Genomic DNA, 16,788 nt, shown 5'->3' on the forward strand with positions numbered 1-16,788 from the left:
GGCTCGGCCGGGTGACGCGGGACACACGCGTGTGCACATGTGACACGCGCAGGGAAAGGGGGTGCGTGGCCCTTTAAGGGGCGCGGCAGCGCCTCCTGCCCGCCGCCAGGGGGCGCCCGTTGCCGCAGGGGAAGTTCCGCCCCTTCCCCGGGGACCGCGGGTTCGAGTCCCGGCCCCGCCGCTTCCGCCTCCGGGGCTGGGCCGGGGTGGCGGCGCTGCCATGGTAACGGGGCCGGGGGAACGGAGCCGGTTTTGGGGTGCCCGGGGGGCGATCTGGGGTTCCCACGGAGGTCTCCAACAAAGGGATCTCTGCGGGCCCTGCGCGGTGACGGGGGGGCCGATCCGGGGTCGCCTCGGGGCCTGCGAGGCCTTTCCGGGGCCCCCGAGCGTCCCGCGGCGGAACCTCCGGGCCCAGCCAGGGCCCCCCAGCCTGTGTGTCCCTCGCAACCCCGTTCTTCTCCTTTATCCCACAGTCCTGCCACTTCCAGAAGCTTTTTGGGACCGACGGGGAGCTGGAGGATGAGGTGAGGGATCCCCAATAGCCTGGCCCCCCCCCCCCCCGAGGTGCGCTGAGCCTGCAGGGGGAGTCTGGGGAACGCACGGAGCCGTTTGAATTCCCGCTATTTATTTCCACAGGATTTCCTCTCCGCTGTGGAAGATGCAGAGAACCAGTTTGTGACCCCCGGGCATTCCTCATCCAGCGTCGTCCCGGTTCCTCCCAGTGAACCCCATCCCAGTAACCCCAATCCCATTAAAGCCCCCACTCTCCGGCCCCTCGCCGGGCAGGGCGAGCCTCCCGTGGGATTCCAGGGCCCCCCATCTCTGGGGACAGCCCCCCAGGATGAGCTGGACAATGACCTTTTCCTGGCGGCCTGCAGGGAGCTGGAGGGTCCCGAGGTGCCCCTGGGGGCTGGCACTGCCCCGGTGCCCCCTGAGCGCTGCAAGAAGCCGCCATGGAAGTGCCCAGGGAAGGAGAACGCTCAGGAATGTGGGGCCCCCAAAAAGCTCAGGGTGGGAGAGGAGCTGATCCCTGGCTCCAGGGGGGTGCAGGACAGGCAGAGCCCCCTCCCCAGTCCCAAACTGGTGCTGCGGCCCAGCGCGGCCGGTGCCTGCACCCCCAGACCCCCCATTTCCACGGGAAGCTCCGGAGGCTCCATCCCTGCTCCGGGGGCTCCGTGCCTGAGGCCCATCCAAGCACCCCTAGCAAGGAGCAGCCCCTCAGCGCCTTGGACCCCCCCAGCACAGAGCTGCCCCCAGCCCCGGCTGCCCCCCAAACCCCCCTCAGGTTCCCCCAGTTTCCCGAACCCCCCGGTGGCTCCCAATGCTCCCGGCCCCCCCAGCGCCCCCGTGGTCACCAACCACCTGGTGCAGCTGGTGACAGCGGCCAGCAAAGCCCCCCGGGGACCCCCCCGAGCCCCCGGGCGCAGGGAGAGCCGGCGCTTCCCGGGGCCTGCCGGGATCCTGCCCCAACAGGTGGGGGGAAACCGGGCAGGGATGGGGTGGGGTGGGGATGGTGTGGGGACTGGGTAAGGATGGGATGGGAACAGCATGGGAATGGGATGGGGATGGGGACAGCTTGGGAACTGGGGTGAGGATGGGATGGGGACAGTGTGGGAATGGGGTGAGGATGGGATAGGGATGGGTACAGGAATGCAGTGGGTTGGGATAGAACAGAAATGGGAGTGGGATGGGATGGGATGGGATGTGAGATGGGATGGGATGGAATGGGATGGGATGGGATGGGATGGGATGGGATGGGATGGGATGGGATGGGATGGGATGGGATGGGATGGGATGGGGTGGGATGGGGACATCATGGGAACCAGGGTAGGGATGGGATGGGGATGGGGAAAGCATGGGAAACGGGGTGAGGATGGGATGGGGACAGGGACATCATGGGGACTGGGTAAGGATGGGATGGGGATCTGGAAAGCATAGGAATGGGGTGAGGATGGGATGAGTATGGGGACAGCATGGGATCTGGGTAAGGATGGGATGGAGATAGGGAAGGATGGGATGGGAATGGGATCAGGGAGATGCAATGGGTTGGGATAGGACAGAAGTGGGAGTTGGTTGTGGGCTGGAATGGGATGGGAGCATCTGATGAAGCCAGGCAGATCCCTGGACATCTCTCCCTGCCCCACAAGCACTCGGGGAAGCTGCTGGAGGAGATCCTGGTGTCGGCTCCCCAAACTCCTGCTCACGGGGCTGTGGCGAAGCCGCGGGCTCAGGTAACCCCCCAATCCCACCCCTGCTTGGGCAGACCCCAGTGGGATGCTGGGCAGGGAAGGAGCCCCTGGGGCTCTGTGACCATGATGTCCCTGACCCCAGGCACTGTCCAGCTCCCCACTGCCCACCGAGGAGGATTTCGGGAAGGGGCCCTGGCTGGCCATGAAGACAGAGCTGGGGCTGGATGAGAGAGACCCCAGCTGCTTCCTCCACACCTACAGCGTGGTCATGGTGCTCCGCAAGGTGAGGGCGGCCCAAGATTCCTGCTCTTCCCTCGCCCCTCAGAGCTGCTTGTAGGGCTGGGAACCTCTGGGGAGGGGGCTGAGCTGAGCTGGGCACAGACATCCACATCCCATGGGTGACGAGGGTTGTAGACTCCTGGGATATCCCACACGGGGTTCAACTCCCAGGCCTGCCCAAGGTCACCCCAAAATCCCCGTTGTGCTGTGCAGGCAGCCCTGAAGCAGCTCCCAAGAAACAAAGTCCCCAGCATGGCTGTGATGATCAAAACCCTGACCAGGAGCAGTGCCGGTGCTGGCGCCGTGTTCCGGGACCCCACAGGTGAGTGTGCCCCCATGGTACCTGTGCCTGGCGGTTCCTGTGCCCGGTGGGGCTCTGCCCATCGCCCCCAGGGCTCAGGAATGCCATCCTCATTGCCAGGGGAGATGCAGGGCACCGTGCACCGCCTGCTGCTGGAGCAGAGGCAGAGCGAGCTCCGGGCCGGCTCCGTGCTGCTCCTGAGGCAGGTGAGGAGAGCTGGGGGGCTCCTTATCCCACCCCAGTGGGGTCTGATCCCAGGGGAATGCAGGGTGGTGATAGAGCACATTGCCTGTCCCATTCCCAACCCCATTAAACCCCAGAACTGGGACTGTAAGTATTAGGATAAGGGGATAAGAGGAACCAGTGCATGTGGTACATCCCTGTTCCCATTCCATAGCACCCTGGCACTACAAATACAAGAAAAGGATCTCCCACAGTTTTTCACCTCAGGATTTTTCTCAACTCTTGCTAGAATTTCACCCTTCGTTTCCTAAGATTTCCATAAATGGGGCACTGTAACTCGGGGGGTTTATCCAGGAGCTGTCTCTGCCCTCTCTGCAGGTTGGGGTCTTCTCCCCCTCCCACCGCAACCACTACCTCAACGTGACCCCCACCAACCTCCTCAGGATCTTCCCACCTGAGCCCGAGGGCTGCTCCCCCCGGCAGGTGAGGAGGGGGCACTGCTGGGACCCCCAGGGGGGGTCTGGGCTATGGGGACCCCCAGGAGGAAGGGGAAGGGCTGGATGAATCCCCCAATAATTCATCCCCACTGGGTTTTGCAGGTCCCTGCCCAGGCTGAGCCGGCTCCAGACCCCCCTGCACAGCCCACCCGGGATGTCCCTGCTCCTGAGGACTGGGGACAGTCGAGGACAAGTGGACACAGTGCAGAGCAGCATCCTGGGGGCTCCCTGTGCCCACCGAGCTCTGATCCCAGCTGGGAAGAGCCAGCAGGAGCTGATGGATGTGACATGGGTGAGTCAGACCCACTTTGGGAGGGGAGCAAAAGCTCTGTGGAAAGCATGTTCCCAACCTGAACAATTCCACCATGACACAAAACTCACGTCCTGCTGTGCCCTGCAGATGACCTGGACGGGCTCCTGGGAGAGCTGCCCGAGGATTTCTTCTCAGCCCCAGCTCAGGTGGACTGTGGCTGAGCCCAGCAGAGGGTGACAGTGCCGAGGAGCAGGTGACACACCTGCCACCCACCCACCTGCTCCTCCCTCTGCGTGTCCGTGCTGTTTGTGGTGGAGCTGAGAGCTGGGGAGGCCCGGGGGAAGTGTCCTCAGCACTGTCCCCAATCCTGGGGCACAGGGGCCCCTCTCGCTCCCAAACCTGCATTAAAGGGCTGTTTTGTTTCTGCATCACCTGTGTCCTCGTGTGTCACCCCTCTGTCCTTTCCCTGGCTGGAAGGAGCCGTTCCTGAGGGTCTCACAGCCCCGCAGGACTGAGGGGGGGTCCCCAAATCCCTCCCCATGGGACACCCCCACCTCGCACCCACCAACAGGTTAAACCTCCCCGCACCCCGTGACTCTGTTTACCACCACGAGTTATTTATAGGCCCCTGACTCTGGGATTTGATTCCACATCCGTGTGTGGGGCACAGCCCTATTTTTAACCCCCTCCCGAGGCTCAGGGCCCCGCTCGCTGTCCCCGGAGCCTCCCCTGCCCTGCGGGGCTCCCATGGCCCACGAGTCGTTCGCCTTCAGCCCGTCGGCGCTGCGCTCGCTGCGGCTGCAGCGGGAGCTGCTGGAGCGGGACGACCGGCGCCGGGCGCTGGCCCGGGGATCCGCCGAGCGCCGCCTCCCACCCGGGACCCCCCCGAGCCCCCCCCGGCGGCGCCAGGTCTGCCGCGACCCCGCCGTGCACAACGCGCTCTACGCCGGGGACCTGCGCCGCGTCCAGAGCATCTTCAGGGACGAGGCCACGGCCAATGCGGTGCTGGAGACGGTCAGCGAGGAGCTGGTGTGGTCACCGGAGCAGGGTACGGGGCTGGGGGGTCCTTCCTTTCTTCTCCCTTCTCCTTTCCCTCCTGTTCCCCCTGCAAAACAGGTGGGGGGCCAGGACAGGGGTGCAGCTCCAGGTGGGCAGGGGGGAGCAGGGCCGGCTGCTCTGGTTCCTGGGGGAGCAGGAGTCAGGAGTGGGGTGGGTGCACAGGGCAGCGCCACGGTGCCCCCCTGCTCCCCCCACTCCGGCAGGGCTCTGGGTGGGTGGGTGCGGGTCAGGGGGATCCAGCTGTTCTCCAGCAGCCCCCGCTGACCCCGCAGGGCTCTGGGTGGGTGGGTGCGGGTCTGGGGGGTCCAGCTGCTCTCCAGCAGCCCCCGCTGACCCCGCAGGGCTCTGGGTGCTGAGCCCCCGCCAGCAGCACACCTCCGCCCTGCGCATCGCCGCCGCCCGCGGCTACGAGGACTGTGCCCGGCACCTGCTGCTGCGGGGCGCGGCCGTGGACGCCGTGGTGGGCGGCAGAGCCCCCCTGCACGACAGCGCGGCCGCCCCCCACCCCAACTGCGCCCGCCTGCTCCTGGCCTTCGGTGCCGACCCCAACGTGCTGAGCGCCGACGGCTCGGCCCCGCTGCACCTCTGTACGGCGCCCCACAGCCTCAGGTACGGGCTCACCTGCAGATCAGGGTGCGGCTCATCTGCATGAGAGGCCCCGCCCATGAAATCCTCACTTCTGCCCCACCCACCTAATCTGGGAGCCAGGGGCCTGTGGGGTGTCCTGGGGCTGTCCATTGGGAGCCAGGCCTCTCCAGGGTGTCCCTGGGGGTGTCCCATGGGTGACAGGTCTCTCCAGGGTGTCCCTGGGGGTGTCCCTTGGGAGCCAGGCCTCTCCATTATGTCCTGAGGATGTCCCTAGGGATGTCTCATGGGAACCATGGCACGTCCTGGTTGTGTCCCATGGTTGCCAAAGTGTCCCCTCACCCTTTCCACCCTATCTCCAGGTGTGCGGAGCTGCTGCTGGCACACGGCGCGCAGGTGAACCTGGGCACCCGTGACCGCCAGGTGACAGCGCTGCACGTGGCGGCGCGCCAGGGGCTGGTGGCCCACGTGGAGCTGTACCTGCACCACGGCGCCGACCCCTCCGTGCGCACCCACCAGGGCGAGACCCCCCTGAACGCGGCGGCAGCGGCGGCCGAGCGTCCCGAGGACTCGGAGCGCTTCCTGCGCGTGGCCGAGCGGCTGCTGGAGGCCGGCGCCGAACCCGGGGCCGCGGGGCGCAAGGGCCACACGCCGCTGCACAACGCCTGTGCCAACGGGCACCCCGCCATGGCCCGGCTGCTGCTGCGCCACGGCGCCGACGCCACCGTCCCCAACGGCGCCGGGGACACCCCCATGGACTGCGCCCTGCGCGCCGTGCTCGAGTACCGCCAGCAGCGCCCCGAGGAGACCCTCACCCTGCTGCTGGACCACGGAGCCCTCCCCGCGCACCCCAAGGTGGGCAGAGGGTGACGGGGGCACGGGGAGGTGGCACTGGCGGTGTCACCCCCCCGTGACACAGCTCTGCCGGCAGATGCTCAGGCTGTGCTGCCAGCACCCACCGGCGCTGGAGGTGATGCTCAACGCCTACGACCGTGTGCCCCCCGCCGACGGCTGGGTGGAGGCCGTGCCCCCCGAGCTCTGGGAGGTAACGGGGTGTCCTGGGGTGTCCTGGATTGTCCCCGTGTCCCCAGCCAGCCCACTGAGCCCCGTGTCCCCCCACAGGAGCACCAGGAGTTCTATGCCTCGGCCGTGCGCATGGCGGGGCAGCCGCGGCGGCTGCAGCACCTGGCACGTGTGGCCATCCGGCGTCACCTGGGCGCCCACTGCCGCGCCGCCGTGCCCAGGCTGGCACTGCCACCTCCCCTGCGCCGCTACCTCCAGCTGCCCATCGAGGGGCTCATCTCCTGAGGGCGCTCCGTGTGTCCCCACTGGTGTGCGTCCATGTCCCCTTGCTCGCCGTGCCTTAGTGTCAATAAAGGATATGGCAGAGGTGGCTCTTGAGGCGTCTTTGTCCCTGTGGGAGCAGCGTGGGCAATGGTGGCTGCTGTGGGGACAGGGGATAAGGGGAGACAGGGAATGGGGGGAGAGTGGATGAGGGGGAACAGGGGATGAGGGGGGAACAGGGGACTGTGGGGACAGAGAATGAGGAGAGACAGAGCCAGTGGGTCACAGGGGGCAGGGAGGGGACAGACGGGCCCTGGAGGACACGGAGACTGTGGAGGGGGTGACAGCGCGGCCGGGGGGGGTCCGGTCCCCGTCAGGCCCCGTGGGTTCCCACGGTGCTTCCGAGGCCCCGCCCCGCCGCGACTCCGCCCCAACAAACCCCGCCTCTCGTCATAGTCCCGCCCACTTATAGCCCCGCCTACTTAGGAGTGAGTCAGGTTGGCTCCGCCCCTATTTGCCACGCCCACTGGGCGCGGCCGTGACGTAACCGTGCGCGCCCGCCGCCCCGTCCCGCCCCCTAGCGGCGGCCCACTGTGACGTGGCGCTTCCGGCGCGGGCGGCGGCGGCGGGAGGCGGTGAGTGGGGGGGGGTGGTACCGGGACCCTCGGGGATGGCGGGGACACCCCGGGACCGACAGGGACACACCGGCACCCCCGGGATGGCAGGGGATGGCAGGGACGCACCGGCACCCCAGGGATACACGGGGACCGGAAGGGACGCACCGGGACCCCCGGGGACGGGCAGGGACACCCCCGGTTCCTCCCGCCCCGCCGTGCCCGGGCCCCGCTGACCGCATCGCTCTGCTCCCTGCAGGTCGGGGATGGCCTGACCCTGCCCCGCTGGGCACCGAGGGGCTGCGGGACCCTCCGGGACCCCCGGGACCCTCCGCCGGGCCCGGTGAGGTGAGCGCAGCGCTGCCGCTTCGGCGTCTCGGGAGCGAGGAGAAAAACCCGCAGCGAGGAGCTCCCGTCCCTGCGGTCTCCGGGCACCGGGAGCAGCAGCCCCGGGGTCTGTTCTGAGCCCGGAGGCGGCACCGGGGCCGCCCCGCTTGGTCACACCGGGAACCGCTCGGGGGTGGCGGAGATGGAGCCCCCGGCCGCTCCGCTCATCCCGGGCGTGGGGGACGAGGTGACGCTGGTGGCCGGGCTGGCCGTGCTGGCGCTGGCGCTGGTGCTGGCCTGGCTGTCCACGTACGTGGCCGAGGGCAGCGGGCAGCTGCTGGGCACCGGGGACGCGGCCGTCATCCGCCTCGGGCCCCTCCCGCCCTACGCGGGCACCGCGGGGGCGGCCGAGGCCCCGGAGCCCCCCGGGAGCGCCGAGAGCGCGGAGGAGAAGGCGGAGGAGGAACGGGGGGCGGCGGCACGGGCGGACAGCGGGAGCGGCCCCGGTGCCGGTCCCGGCCGGGAGCAGCTGCCGGACACCGAGCCCGGTGCCACCGGGGCGGGGGACGCCTGTCCCGGCCTCATCAAGATCCGCCTCAAGTTCCTCAACGACACCGAGGAGGTGGCGGTGGCGCGGCCCGAGGACACCGTGGGGATTCTCAAGAGGTGAGGCCCGGGTGTGAGCAGCCCCCTCCCGGTGCAAACCGCCCCTCCCTCCCGCGGACCGGGGGAGAGCTTTGATCCCTCCCGTTGTGCCGAAAATACCCCGTGGGCTTTGAAACAGCGAGTTTGAAAGAGGCGGCGGTGGAAGTGCCATGGCTGTCCCCTCCCCGTTACACAGTGCGGGGGTCCCCACCCCGGATTGGGTCCATGTGGGGGGGTTCCTATCCCGGGTGGGGGTCCCCGAGCCCCTCTCTGCCGCCTCCAAGCCTCCCTCGTCCCGCAGCAAATACTTCCCGGGCCAGGAGAGCCAGATGAAGCTCATCTACCGCGGGCAGCTGCTGCAGGACCAGGCGCGGACGCTGCGCTCGCTGCGCATCACCGACAACTGTGTCATCCACTGCCACCGCTGCCGGGGCACCGGCGCGGCCGCCCCCGCGCTGCCCGAGCCCGGCCCCGCCGGCCCCGCGGCCCCGGCGCTGCCGCTGGGCGGGGGCACGCTGATGGTGCCCACGGTGATGGTGGTGCTGGCGCTGGGCTGGTATTTCCGCATCAACTACCGGCAGCTCTTCACGGCGCCGGCCACCGTGTCGCTGATCGGTGTCACCGTGCTCGTCACCTTCCTGGCCTTCGGGCTGTACGGACAGGCGGGCTGAGGGGGCAGCAGCGGGGGAGGCACCGCGGTGTCGCCGCTGTCCCTGCCCTGTGGCCGGAGCCAGCGCGGTGGCAGCTCAGCGTGTACGTGCCAGCCTTGCTGCAGGACTTTAGCCCCAAAAAGGGGCTGTGCCCCCCTCAAACCCCGCTGCCCCCACCCCAACCCCAGCTCTGGGGAGTGGGACAGCTCCGAAACGGGCCGTGGCTTCTTCCCAAGGACTTTTTAATGCAAATAAAGGGTGTCAAGTCACCCCAGTGCTTGCCTTCCTGCCCTGGGGCTGCTCTTTCCTACCCACCCACACTGCTGGGGGGTATAAAATCAAATCCGGCCCCACCCGTGGTGAACGGAGTGGGGGGAGATGGATGGGAGGGGTAAAGGCCCTGCTTAATTAAGGAGCTGTAATTAATGCCAGGGATACCAAGTCAAGATGCAGTTTTATTTACAGGGGCAGCCACAACCCACTCACGGGACACACAGACCTCACAAGGGCTCAGTTCCCCTGCGGGGGGGACACGCAGAAACACCGGGGGGGGGGGTGAGGACACCGACCTGGGGGGGTCACAGGGCACAATCTGAGCCCCCCAAACCCCCCTGCACCCCTTGGACCCCAAATTGCAGCGCTCCTCCTGCAGGGGAAGGGGCTCAGGCTGCCTCCCCACACAGCCCCAGCTCACCGTGCCCCCCCCAGGCAGTTTGGGGTGGTTCCCCGTGTTTTTGGGTGCCCACAGCCCCGTGCTCAGGCCCCGGGGCACACAAAGGCCAGCTTGGCATGCCCCGGTGGCCAGACCGGCCCAGCCCCAAAGCTGCAGCAGGAGGGAGCACACGGGGGTCCCCATGCAGGGGGGGCTGCAGCGTTCTGAGGTGCCCAGGGCTCTGCAGGACCCCCCCCCAGCCCAGCCTTTAGCAGCAGTTTGAAAACAAATAGTGAATCCAGAGTCAGAGCACCATAATGTGTGATCCCAGCGAGAGGACGAGCCAGGGCACCGGGCTGGGGGGACAGACAGAGCCCCACGCTGGGGACACACGGCCAGATGGGGGTCAGACAGCCATGGGGGGGGGACAGCAGAGGGGATGGAGCCAAGCCTGTCCCCAGCACAGCCCCTGGGATGGACAAAGCTGCAGGGAGGGGATCCCAGGGCAGGGGTGAGCTGGATCCAGCCAGAGGGACCTGTCCCCCCCCGGCCCGCACAGCGGGGCGCTGGTCCCGGCCCCCCAAACAACAGCAGAGCCTGTGGGGGTGCAAACGCCTGCCAGAGCTGTGGGGGTCCCCACTGACCCCCCGAGTGCAGCAGCAGGTCCCCAGGCAGGCGTGGAGGGCACACAGAGCTGCCCTGGGGACACCAGGAGTGGGGGGCTCTGCACTGAGGCTGGGCTGGGCTTCCCCCCCAGTTCTGCTCCATTCCCAGCTCCACTCTGGCAGGTTGGGGTGCCCCCTCCCCAAACAGTTTGGCACAGGGATGGTCACAGCAGCTCCCCCCACCCGCAGACCCAGCCCATGAACAGCCCCAAACATGAAGGATGCAGCATGCAGCCCCCCGTGACCCCCTGTGTGGGCACTGCCAGGCCCTCGGGACCCCCAACAGGCAAATGCAGGCACAGCTGAACAGATCTGGGGGTGACGGGGTGCTCCCTTGTCCTCTGAGTGTGACCCCCCACTCCTGAGCCAGCCCGACCGGCGAGTGCCAGCCCAGGGCAGGGGCTCACCCCAAAACCCCAGGGCAGGGGGGATTCACCAGCCCCTGACCCAGGCCCAGAGTGTCCAGGTGCCCCCCACCCCACTGGGGTGAGTGAGGAGCGGGTGTGGGGGGCACAGCTGGCTTTGGGGGTGCTGGGAGGGAGGGAAGGGGGGGCTGTACCCCCATGTCTGAGGGTGACCCCCAACAGGAGCCCCAGGTACAAAAACTGTCACAGAATAAATAGAGGCACCAGGGCAGGGGGGAGGAAGGGGGGCACTAACGGGGGCTCCCCCAATCCAGCCCCACTCCAGCGACAGCTGAGTCCTCTGTGCCCCGGTACCCACATTGTGTCTGGCCCGGGGGGTGCCTGGGGGCTGTCCTGGCCCCTGTCCGTCCCTCTGTCCGTCCTGCCCCTCCCCAGCTCGGCGGGGCTCAGTTGTTGATGTCGTCGTAGATGCTGGGGGTGTGGGGGGCGGGGGGCTTGGGCTTCTTCTTCTTGCTGGAGCCGAGCCCTGGGGCGCCGCTCACCAGCCCCAGGTGCGGCTTCTTCTTCTTGGTCTTGCGAGACTCGGAGTTGTTTGTACCTGGGGAGGGGAGGAAGGGAAGAAATGGGGGTGTCAGGGAGGAGATGAGCCCTAAAACGGAGTGGGTGATGCCCAACTCTGGTCAACACCCAAGAAAATGTACCCCAAAATGTTCCTGTCCCTCCCAAGTGGGGGACAAGGTGCTCCAGGCTTTGGAGTTATGGTTTGTTCAACTCCTCTTGTACTGGGGACGTGCCAGAACAGCTGGGTTTGCCCCCTCAGAGGGGTCTGTGCCCCAGAGTTTGCCGCTCAAAGGGGTCTGTGCCCCAGGATTTGCCCCTCAGAGGGGTCTGTGCCCCAGAGTTTGCCCCCCAGCCCCTGAACACTCACTGGCTTTGGAGGAGGCCGAGTCGGAGGGGGAGATGTCGGAGGAGCCGTCCCACTGCAGGCGGCTCATCAGGGCCTGGCTCTCGGCCACCTCGAAGCTGTCGTTCTCCACGCCGCCCTCGGCCTCGGGCAGGGACCTGGGCACAGGTGTGACACAGGGCACGTGGGGACAGAGCCCCCCAGATGCCAGGGGGACACCCAGGGGCTCAGCCCAGTCCTCACAACCCAAATTTGGGTACACCAAATCCCACCCCCAGCCCTGGGCTCCCAGCCCCTGCAGGCCCCCCCAGGGCTGTCCCTGTCCCCAGCCCCACCTGAGCACCCCGTGCAGCCCCCCAGTTCCTTTCCACAGTGACCCCCAGACCTTGGGGACCCCAATGTGCAGCCACTTACGCGGAGGGCCCGAGGAGGTAAACCCGGACTGCCCTGCGCTGCTCATCTGTGTGCTGGGGACACCGCAGGGACCTGGGGGTGAGACACGGCGCTGAGCTGGGCCTTCCCCCCTCCCGTGGGGTGTGGGAATGTTGGGGACCCTGGGGAAGCCCCCCAGAGTGAGCAGGGCCACCCTCACCTGGTGCACATCTTCTTGGTGTGTTCGGAGATGACCCCGCATTGCTGGGGAGAGAAGGGACAGGTGAGTTTGGGGGCACAGGTGAGTGACCCCAGGGCTGTGCTGCACCACCACAGGCTCCCAGTGCTGAATCCCAGACAAAGCAGCCACCACCCCACGATCAGGACCTGCTGCAGGTCCCCATTCCCAGTCTGGAAACCAGTCCCAGTGGGATGGAGCCCAGCTGGGAGAGATCCCTGGGGCCCCATCCCCTGTGGAGCCCCCCTGTCCCTGTCCCCATCCCCTCACCGTGGTGAGCAGCGTCCGCAGCTCCTCGGGGCCCAGCGTCTCGTAGTTGATGCCAGCTGAGTTGCTGTACTGGGGGGGCAGAGAGCAGGCTCAGGCCTGGGGGACCCTCCTGGGGGCACCACGGCCCCTGGGGAGGCACAGCAGGGACTGGCAGCCATCTCCCCCCATCCCAGGCTCACCTTGAAGGGGTCGGGGTTCCCGCCGATCTCGCCTGGGAGGGAGGAAAGGTGAGGGGGGGGTCCTGCCCCCAGCCTGGGACCCCCAGGGTCCCCTCCCACAGCCAGGGACAGCTCCACCCCCCCACAAGCCCCACCCATTGTAGCTGCCCCACCCACCCCAAATACCCCACCCCTACACGTGCCCAGCCCCTGCAAGCCCCACCCCAAAGGTGTGAGCCCCTCCCCCTTTTAGCCCCGCCCCAAAGGTGTGAGCCCCTCCCCATTTCAGCCCCGCCCCATAGGTGTGAGCCCCTCCCCCTTTTAGCCCCGCCCCAAAGGTGTGAGCCCCTCCCCATTTTAGCCCCGCCCCAAAGGTGTGAGCCCCTCCCCATTTTAGGCCCGCCCCAAAGGTGTGAGCCCCTCCCCATTTTAGCCCCGCCCCAAAGGTGAGTCTGTCCTCATTTTAGCCCCGCCCCAAGGGTGTGAGCCCCTCCCTATTTTAGCCCCACCCCAAAGGTGAGTCTGTCCTCATTTTAGCCCCACCCCAAAGGTGAGTCTGTCCTCATTTTAGCCCCGCCCCAAAGGTGTGAGTCCCCGCCCCCGTTTTAAGCCCCGCCCCCTCACCATTTTTGTGTTTCAGGGACTTGGACCTGCGGGGCGAGTTGGGGTTCTGCAACGAGAGGGGGGTGTTGGGGGTGTCCTGTGTCCTCCCCGCGCCCCCCACCCTTCCCTGCACCCCTCACCTTATCCGACTTCCTCTTCTTTGCTGTGGGGAGAGACAGAAAGGAAAGGTTTGACCTTTTCCAGGGCCTGCAGCCCCAAGCCCAGAGCCACTGCTGCCTCCCCAGGGCTGGGACCACCACCCACGGCTGCTCTCCCCCTACACACGCAGCCAGGACCGGGCTTCAGGGGCCATGGGGCAGGCAGGACATGTCCCCCACCCCTCAGGGCACCAGAGACCCCTCCTCACCTTTCTTCTCAGAGCCATAGGACCAGTCATTGTCATTGATGTCATCGTTGTCCTCCTGGTCACTCTCGGACTTGTTCAGGTTGTTGCTGCTCGCGATCCTGAGCGGGGAGGGGAGGGAGATCATGGCTGGGGTCTGCCCCACGTCCTCCATGGAACCTCAGCATGCATCCCATGTCCCCTGGTACCCTCCCATCCTCCCCTGCAGCCAGGGATCCAGACAGGAGTCCCCAGAAGCCACCGAGGCAGGGGGTACAGAACATCCAGGAGGAACACAGGACCCAGGAGGGACAGAGCACCTGGGGGGGACACACAGGACCTGGGGGGGACACACAGGACCTGGGGGGGACACACAGGACCTGGAGTTACCAGCTCATTTTCCCAGGAGAGATAAATTGGCAGGGAAGAACAAGAGGAGCTCAGGGGCAGGGAACAACAAGAGGAGCTCCAGGGGCAGGGAGGAACAAGAGGAGCTCCATGGTGAACCAAAGTGGACACCCCCAGGATGAAAAACGAGGACCGGGGTGACCCAGACTTGGCCAAATTCCCATCCCAGGCTCCCCAGAGCTGGAACACACAGCACCCCCAGGGTGAGACCCCCCAGCCAGGCCCCGGTGCCTCAGTTTCCCCGGGAGCTGCAGCCCCACCTGCGGTTGGCGATGCGGCTGCTGTTGCGGCCCATGCCCAGGCACTTCTCCAGGTGCGGGGCGAAGCGCGAGGCGGCGATGCTGCGGCTGCAGTTGGGGCACACGCACTCCTTGTTCTTCCACTGGTTGTACACCTGCCCGAAGATGTCCACGCCCGGCTGGTCCACGATCTCTGCGGGGGGACACGCTCAGGTCCTGCCCTGACACCCCACATCTGCTCTGGGGCTGCCAGACCCTCCCCACAGCCTCAGCAGGGCTGAAAGCAGGGGGTCTCTGCCACCTCCCACCCACAGCCCAGCTGTGCCCTCCAGCACCCCAGCACCACATTTTGGGGGTCAGCGCACCCACATTTACCCCTCTGGTCACTGTTGGGGGGACATTTGTGTGTTTAATGCCCATCAGCGGCCCTCAAACCCAAATCCCTGTGTGTGGGGACCACCAATCCCCTCAGAGGGCACGGGCCTGGCTGTGTCCCTGTCACCAGTGTCACCCTGAGCCCTGGGGAACTCGGGGGGCTCACCAAAGTCCTTCATGCTGTCGGGGTCCGTGTCATCCAGGAAGAAGTAGCCGCACTTGACAGCTCGGTGCACCTCGAAGCACAGCCCCAGGCAGGCATCCTCCACCAGCTCCGTGTAGATCTCGTGTGCGATGGCCTGGGGACCCAGGGGGGGCTGTTAGGGATGGGGGGGGGGACACACGGACACCCCAGGGGACAGACAGACCCCCCAGACAGGACAGCTCACCTCCAGTTTGCTGTTATCCAGGCCAGACAAAGACATATCCTCCATTTTCATTTGCAGCTGCTTGTGGAGAAGTCACGCCGAACGCTCATAGCACGGGACACGGGGGGCTGGGGGCACGGGGGGGGGTCTCACTGGCACCTCCACCCTCACCTGCAGACCCCTCCCCACCCCTTCCCAGCCAGAACCCCACTGCACACCCTGGGATGTCCCCAGTGCTGGGGTTAAACCCTCCAGGAGTGAAGTGGGGGGATCTTGGGGGTCTCCCAGCTGGGCAGGACCCTCCCCAGCCTGGCATGGATTCCCCCCCAGGTTAGTGGGGGACACTGGCTGACATGGGTGGGATGTCCCCCACTGTCCCCCCACCCCTCAGGCCAGCCTGGATGTGCCTGGCCTTCAGAGAGGTGTCAAACCCCCCAGGAGCCCCACCTCACCCCCCCCATTGTCTCAGGGCTGTAGGTGAGCACAGGGGACTCGGGGTGTCCCCAAACTGTCCCCTCCCAGTGGGTTTTGCTGCATCACCCTCCCCTGCAGTACATGGAGGGGGGACAGGGCAGGGAGGGGAGCACTGTGTGTCCCCCCAAAATGGGGCCTGTCCTCTCTCCCCAACAATGGGAGTCTAAAGACCCCAAAGTCATGGTCAGACACCCCCAGCACCTATCGGGGCTGAGCAGTGGAACCCCTGATTGTCACTGGGGGAGCTGGGGGGACTCTGCACAGCCACTGGGGTGGGGGGGACACAAGAGGGGTCCACACCCCAATCCTGCTGATCCATGGATTTCTTCCTTCCACAACAGAAAGAGGAAACAGGGGCTGGAATTGGCTCAGCCCCCAGTGCACCCCCAAGCTGAGGCAGAAAAAGGAGAGGGAGAATGGGGGACTCCCATAGGGCTGGGGGAGCCAGGGAGGGTCCCAGGGGCTCTCAGGATCAGGGTGGGGGGTAGGGAATGAGGGGTCTCAGGGCCTGGGGGTCCAGGGGTGCTGCTGGGAGCTCTCAGGAGAGGAGGGTGGGGGGCACAGACCGGAAAGGGGGGTTAGGGGCGGCTCAGGGGGGTCTCTCACCGGTCTGGGGGAGACAAGGGAAGGCCCGGAGGTCTCGGGAGTGGATGGAAAAACAGGATAATGGGGGGGAAAGGGAGATTTGAGGGCCGGGGGGTTCTCACATAGGGCTGGGGGGCCCAGTGAGGGTTGTGGGGACTCTCAGGAATCGGGGGGGCAGGAAAGGGAGGAGAAGGGGATCTCAGGAGTTCCCCACAGGCCTGGCGGGGGCCGAGAGGGCCTTGGGGGCCCTCAGGTAGAGAGCGAGGGAGGGGGAAGAGGAAGGGGAGGCTCAGGAGCTGGTGAAGGTCCCGGGGCCTCCGGGACGGGGGGTGGGAGGGCACCGGCGGGGCGGCCCCGGGGCTGATCCCGGGCGGATCGCGGGGTCCCGGGGCGCCCCGGGGCGGGGTCAGCAGGCCGCACTCCGGTGCGGCGGGGCCCCACGGGCGGGCGGGCAGGGCCCCGAGGCGGGAGCTCCGGGTCGGGAGGGGCGGCTCGGGCGGTCACTCACCGGCGCGGAGGGTCCGCCGGGGCCGGGGCGGGGCCGGCTCAGCGGCCCCCGCCGCTCCGGCGCGGGGCCCGGCGGCGACTCGCCATGGTCGGGGCCGGTGCGGGGCCGTGCCGAGCGGACGGAGCGGCCGGGCCGGGCCTGGCGGTGCCTCCGCCCGGCGGCGGCGGCGGCGGCCCAGGGGGATGAGGGGGGTGAGGGAGGGGAGGGGCGACGCGCCCGGCGCGCGCACGGCCCGGCCCCGCCCCGCCGTCGCCGGCCAATGGGGAGGCGCCGTCAGGGGCCGCGGCCAATGGGAGGGGCCGGAGCCGCCGCCGCCGCGCGGGGCCTCGTCAGAGTCACGGGGGAGGGACGGGGCGGGGCGATGGGGGCGGAGCCAGGATGGGCGTGGCTGTGGT

At 67.4% G+C, this 16,788-nt stretch overlaps 4 protein-coding genes across 4 annotated transcripts; 3 read left to right on the forward strand and 1 right to left on the reverse strand.

Annotated features, from left to right (window-relative positions):
- Positions 1-84: 84 nt before the first annotated feature.
- On the forward strand, positions 85-4,130 carry HROB (homologous recombination factor with OB-fold). The gene is made up of 10 exons (XM_074557875.1): positions 85-223; positions 474-524; positions 637-1,473; positions 2,148-2,231; positions 2,332-2,472; positions 2,682-2,790; positions 2,890-2,975; positions 3,331-3,435; positions 3,552-3,741; positions 3,850-4,130. The coding sequence occupies exons 1-10, from the start codon at positions 221-223 to the stop codon at positions 3,921-3,923; spliced, it is 1,680 nt and encodes a 559-aa protein (XP_074413976.1). The 5' UTR covers positions 85-220; the 3' UTR covers positions 3,924-4,130.
- A 155-nt stretch (positions 4,131-4,285) lies between these two features.
- On the forward strand, positions 4,286-6,786 carry ASB16 (ankyrin repeat and SOCS box containing 16). The gene is made up of 5 exons (XM_074557876.1): positions 4,286-4,750; positions 5,103-5,370; positions 5,709-6,201; positions 6,278-6,391; positions 6,469-6,786. The coding sequence occupies exons 1-5, from the start codon at positions 4,450-4,452 to the stop codon at positions 6,652-6,654; spliced, it is 1,362 nt and encodes a 453-aa protein (XP_074413977.1). The 5' UTR covers positions 4,286-4,449; the 3' UTR covers positions 6,655-6,786.
- A 336-nt stretch (positions 6,787-7,122) lies between these two features.
- TMUB2 (transmembrane and ubiquitin like domain containing 2) lies at positions 7,123-10,773 on the forward strand. Its single transcript, XM_074557878.1, has 3 exons — positions 7,123-7,265; positions 7,504-8,237; positions 8,518-10,773. The coding sequence occupies exons 2-3, from the start codon at positions 7,774-7,776 to the stop codon at positions 8,885-8,887; spliced, it is 834 nt and encodes a 277-aa protein (XP_074413979.1). The 5' UTR covers positions 7,123-7,265; positions 7,504-7,773; the 3' UTR covers positions 8,888-10,773.
- ATXN7L3 (ataxin 7 like 3) lies at positions 9,304-16,613 on the reverse strand. Its single transcript, XM_074557877.1, has 13 exons — positions 16,394-16,613; positions 14,848-14,954; positions 14,625-14,757; positions 14,105-14,276; positions 13,461-13,558; positions 13,234-13,256; positions 13,115-13,160; positions 12,512-12,543; positions 12,333-12,401; positions 12,045-12,088; positions 11,867-11,938; positions 11,477-11,610; positions 9,304-11,146 (listed from the first exon to the last, which is right to left on the reverse strand). The coding sequence occupies exons 2-13, from the start codon at positions 14,896-14,898 to the stop codon at positions 10,995-10,997; spliced, it is 1,026 nt and encodes a 341-aa protein (XP_074413978.1). The 5' UTR covers positions 14,899-14,954; positions 16,394-16,613; the 3' UTR covers positions 9,304-10,994.
- Positions 16,614-16,788: the final 175 nt, after the last annotated feature.

Source organism: Zonotrichia albicollis, chromosome 23, assembly GCF_047830755.1.
Source record: "Zonotrichia albicollis isolate bZonAlb1 chromosome 23, bZonAlb1.hap1, whole genome shotgun sequence".
In the NCBI taxonomy this organism is placed as follows: domain Eukaryota; kingdom Metazoa; phylum Chordata; class Aves; order Passeriformes; family Passerellidae; genus Zonotrichia; species Zonotrichia albicollis.

Coding starts and splice junctions, on each gene's coding strand:
- HROB (XM_074557875.1), top strand. Junction 2,232..2,331: donor TGGCGAAGCCGCGGGCTCAG/GTAACCCCCCAA, acceptor CCCTGACCCCAG/GCACTGTCCAGCTCCCCACT. Junction 2,791..2,889: donor CGTGTTCCGGGACCCCACAG/GTGAGTGTGCCC, acceptor CCTCATTGCCAG/GGGAGATGCAGGGCACCGTG.
- ASB16 (XM_074557876.1), top strand. CDS start 4,450: ATGGCCCACGAGTCGTTCGCCTTCAGCCCGTCGGCGCTGCGCTCGCTG. Junction 5,371..5,708: donor ACGGCGCCCCACAGCCTCAG/GTACGGGCTCAC, acceptor CCCTATCTCCAG/GTGTGCGGAGCTGCTGCTGG. Junction 6,392..6,468: donor TGCCCCCCGAGCTCTGGGAG/GTAACGGGGTGT, acceptor GTCCCCCCACAG/GAGCACCAGGAGTTCTATGC.
- TMUB2 (XM_074557878.1), top strand. CDS start 7,774: ATGGAGCCCCCGGCCGCTCCGCTCATCCCGGGCGTGGGGGACGAGGTG. Junction 8,238..8,517: donor ACCGTGGGGATTCTCAAGAG/GTGAGGCCCGGG, acceptor CTCGTCCCGCAG/CAAATACTTCCCGGGCCAGG.
- ATXN7L3 (XM_074557877.1), bottom strand. CDS start 14,898: ATGAAAATGGAGGATATGTCTTTGTCTGGCCTGGATAACAGCAAACTG. Junction 12,544..13,114: donor GTCCCTGAAACACAAAAATG/GTGAGGGGGCGG, acceptor CCTCCCTCCCAG/GCGAGATCGGCGGGAACCCC. Junction 12,402..12,511: donor GGAACCCCGACCCCTTCAAG/GTGAGCCTGGGA, acceptor CTGCCCCCCCAG/TACAGCAACTCAGCTGGCAT.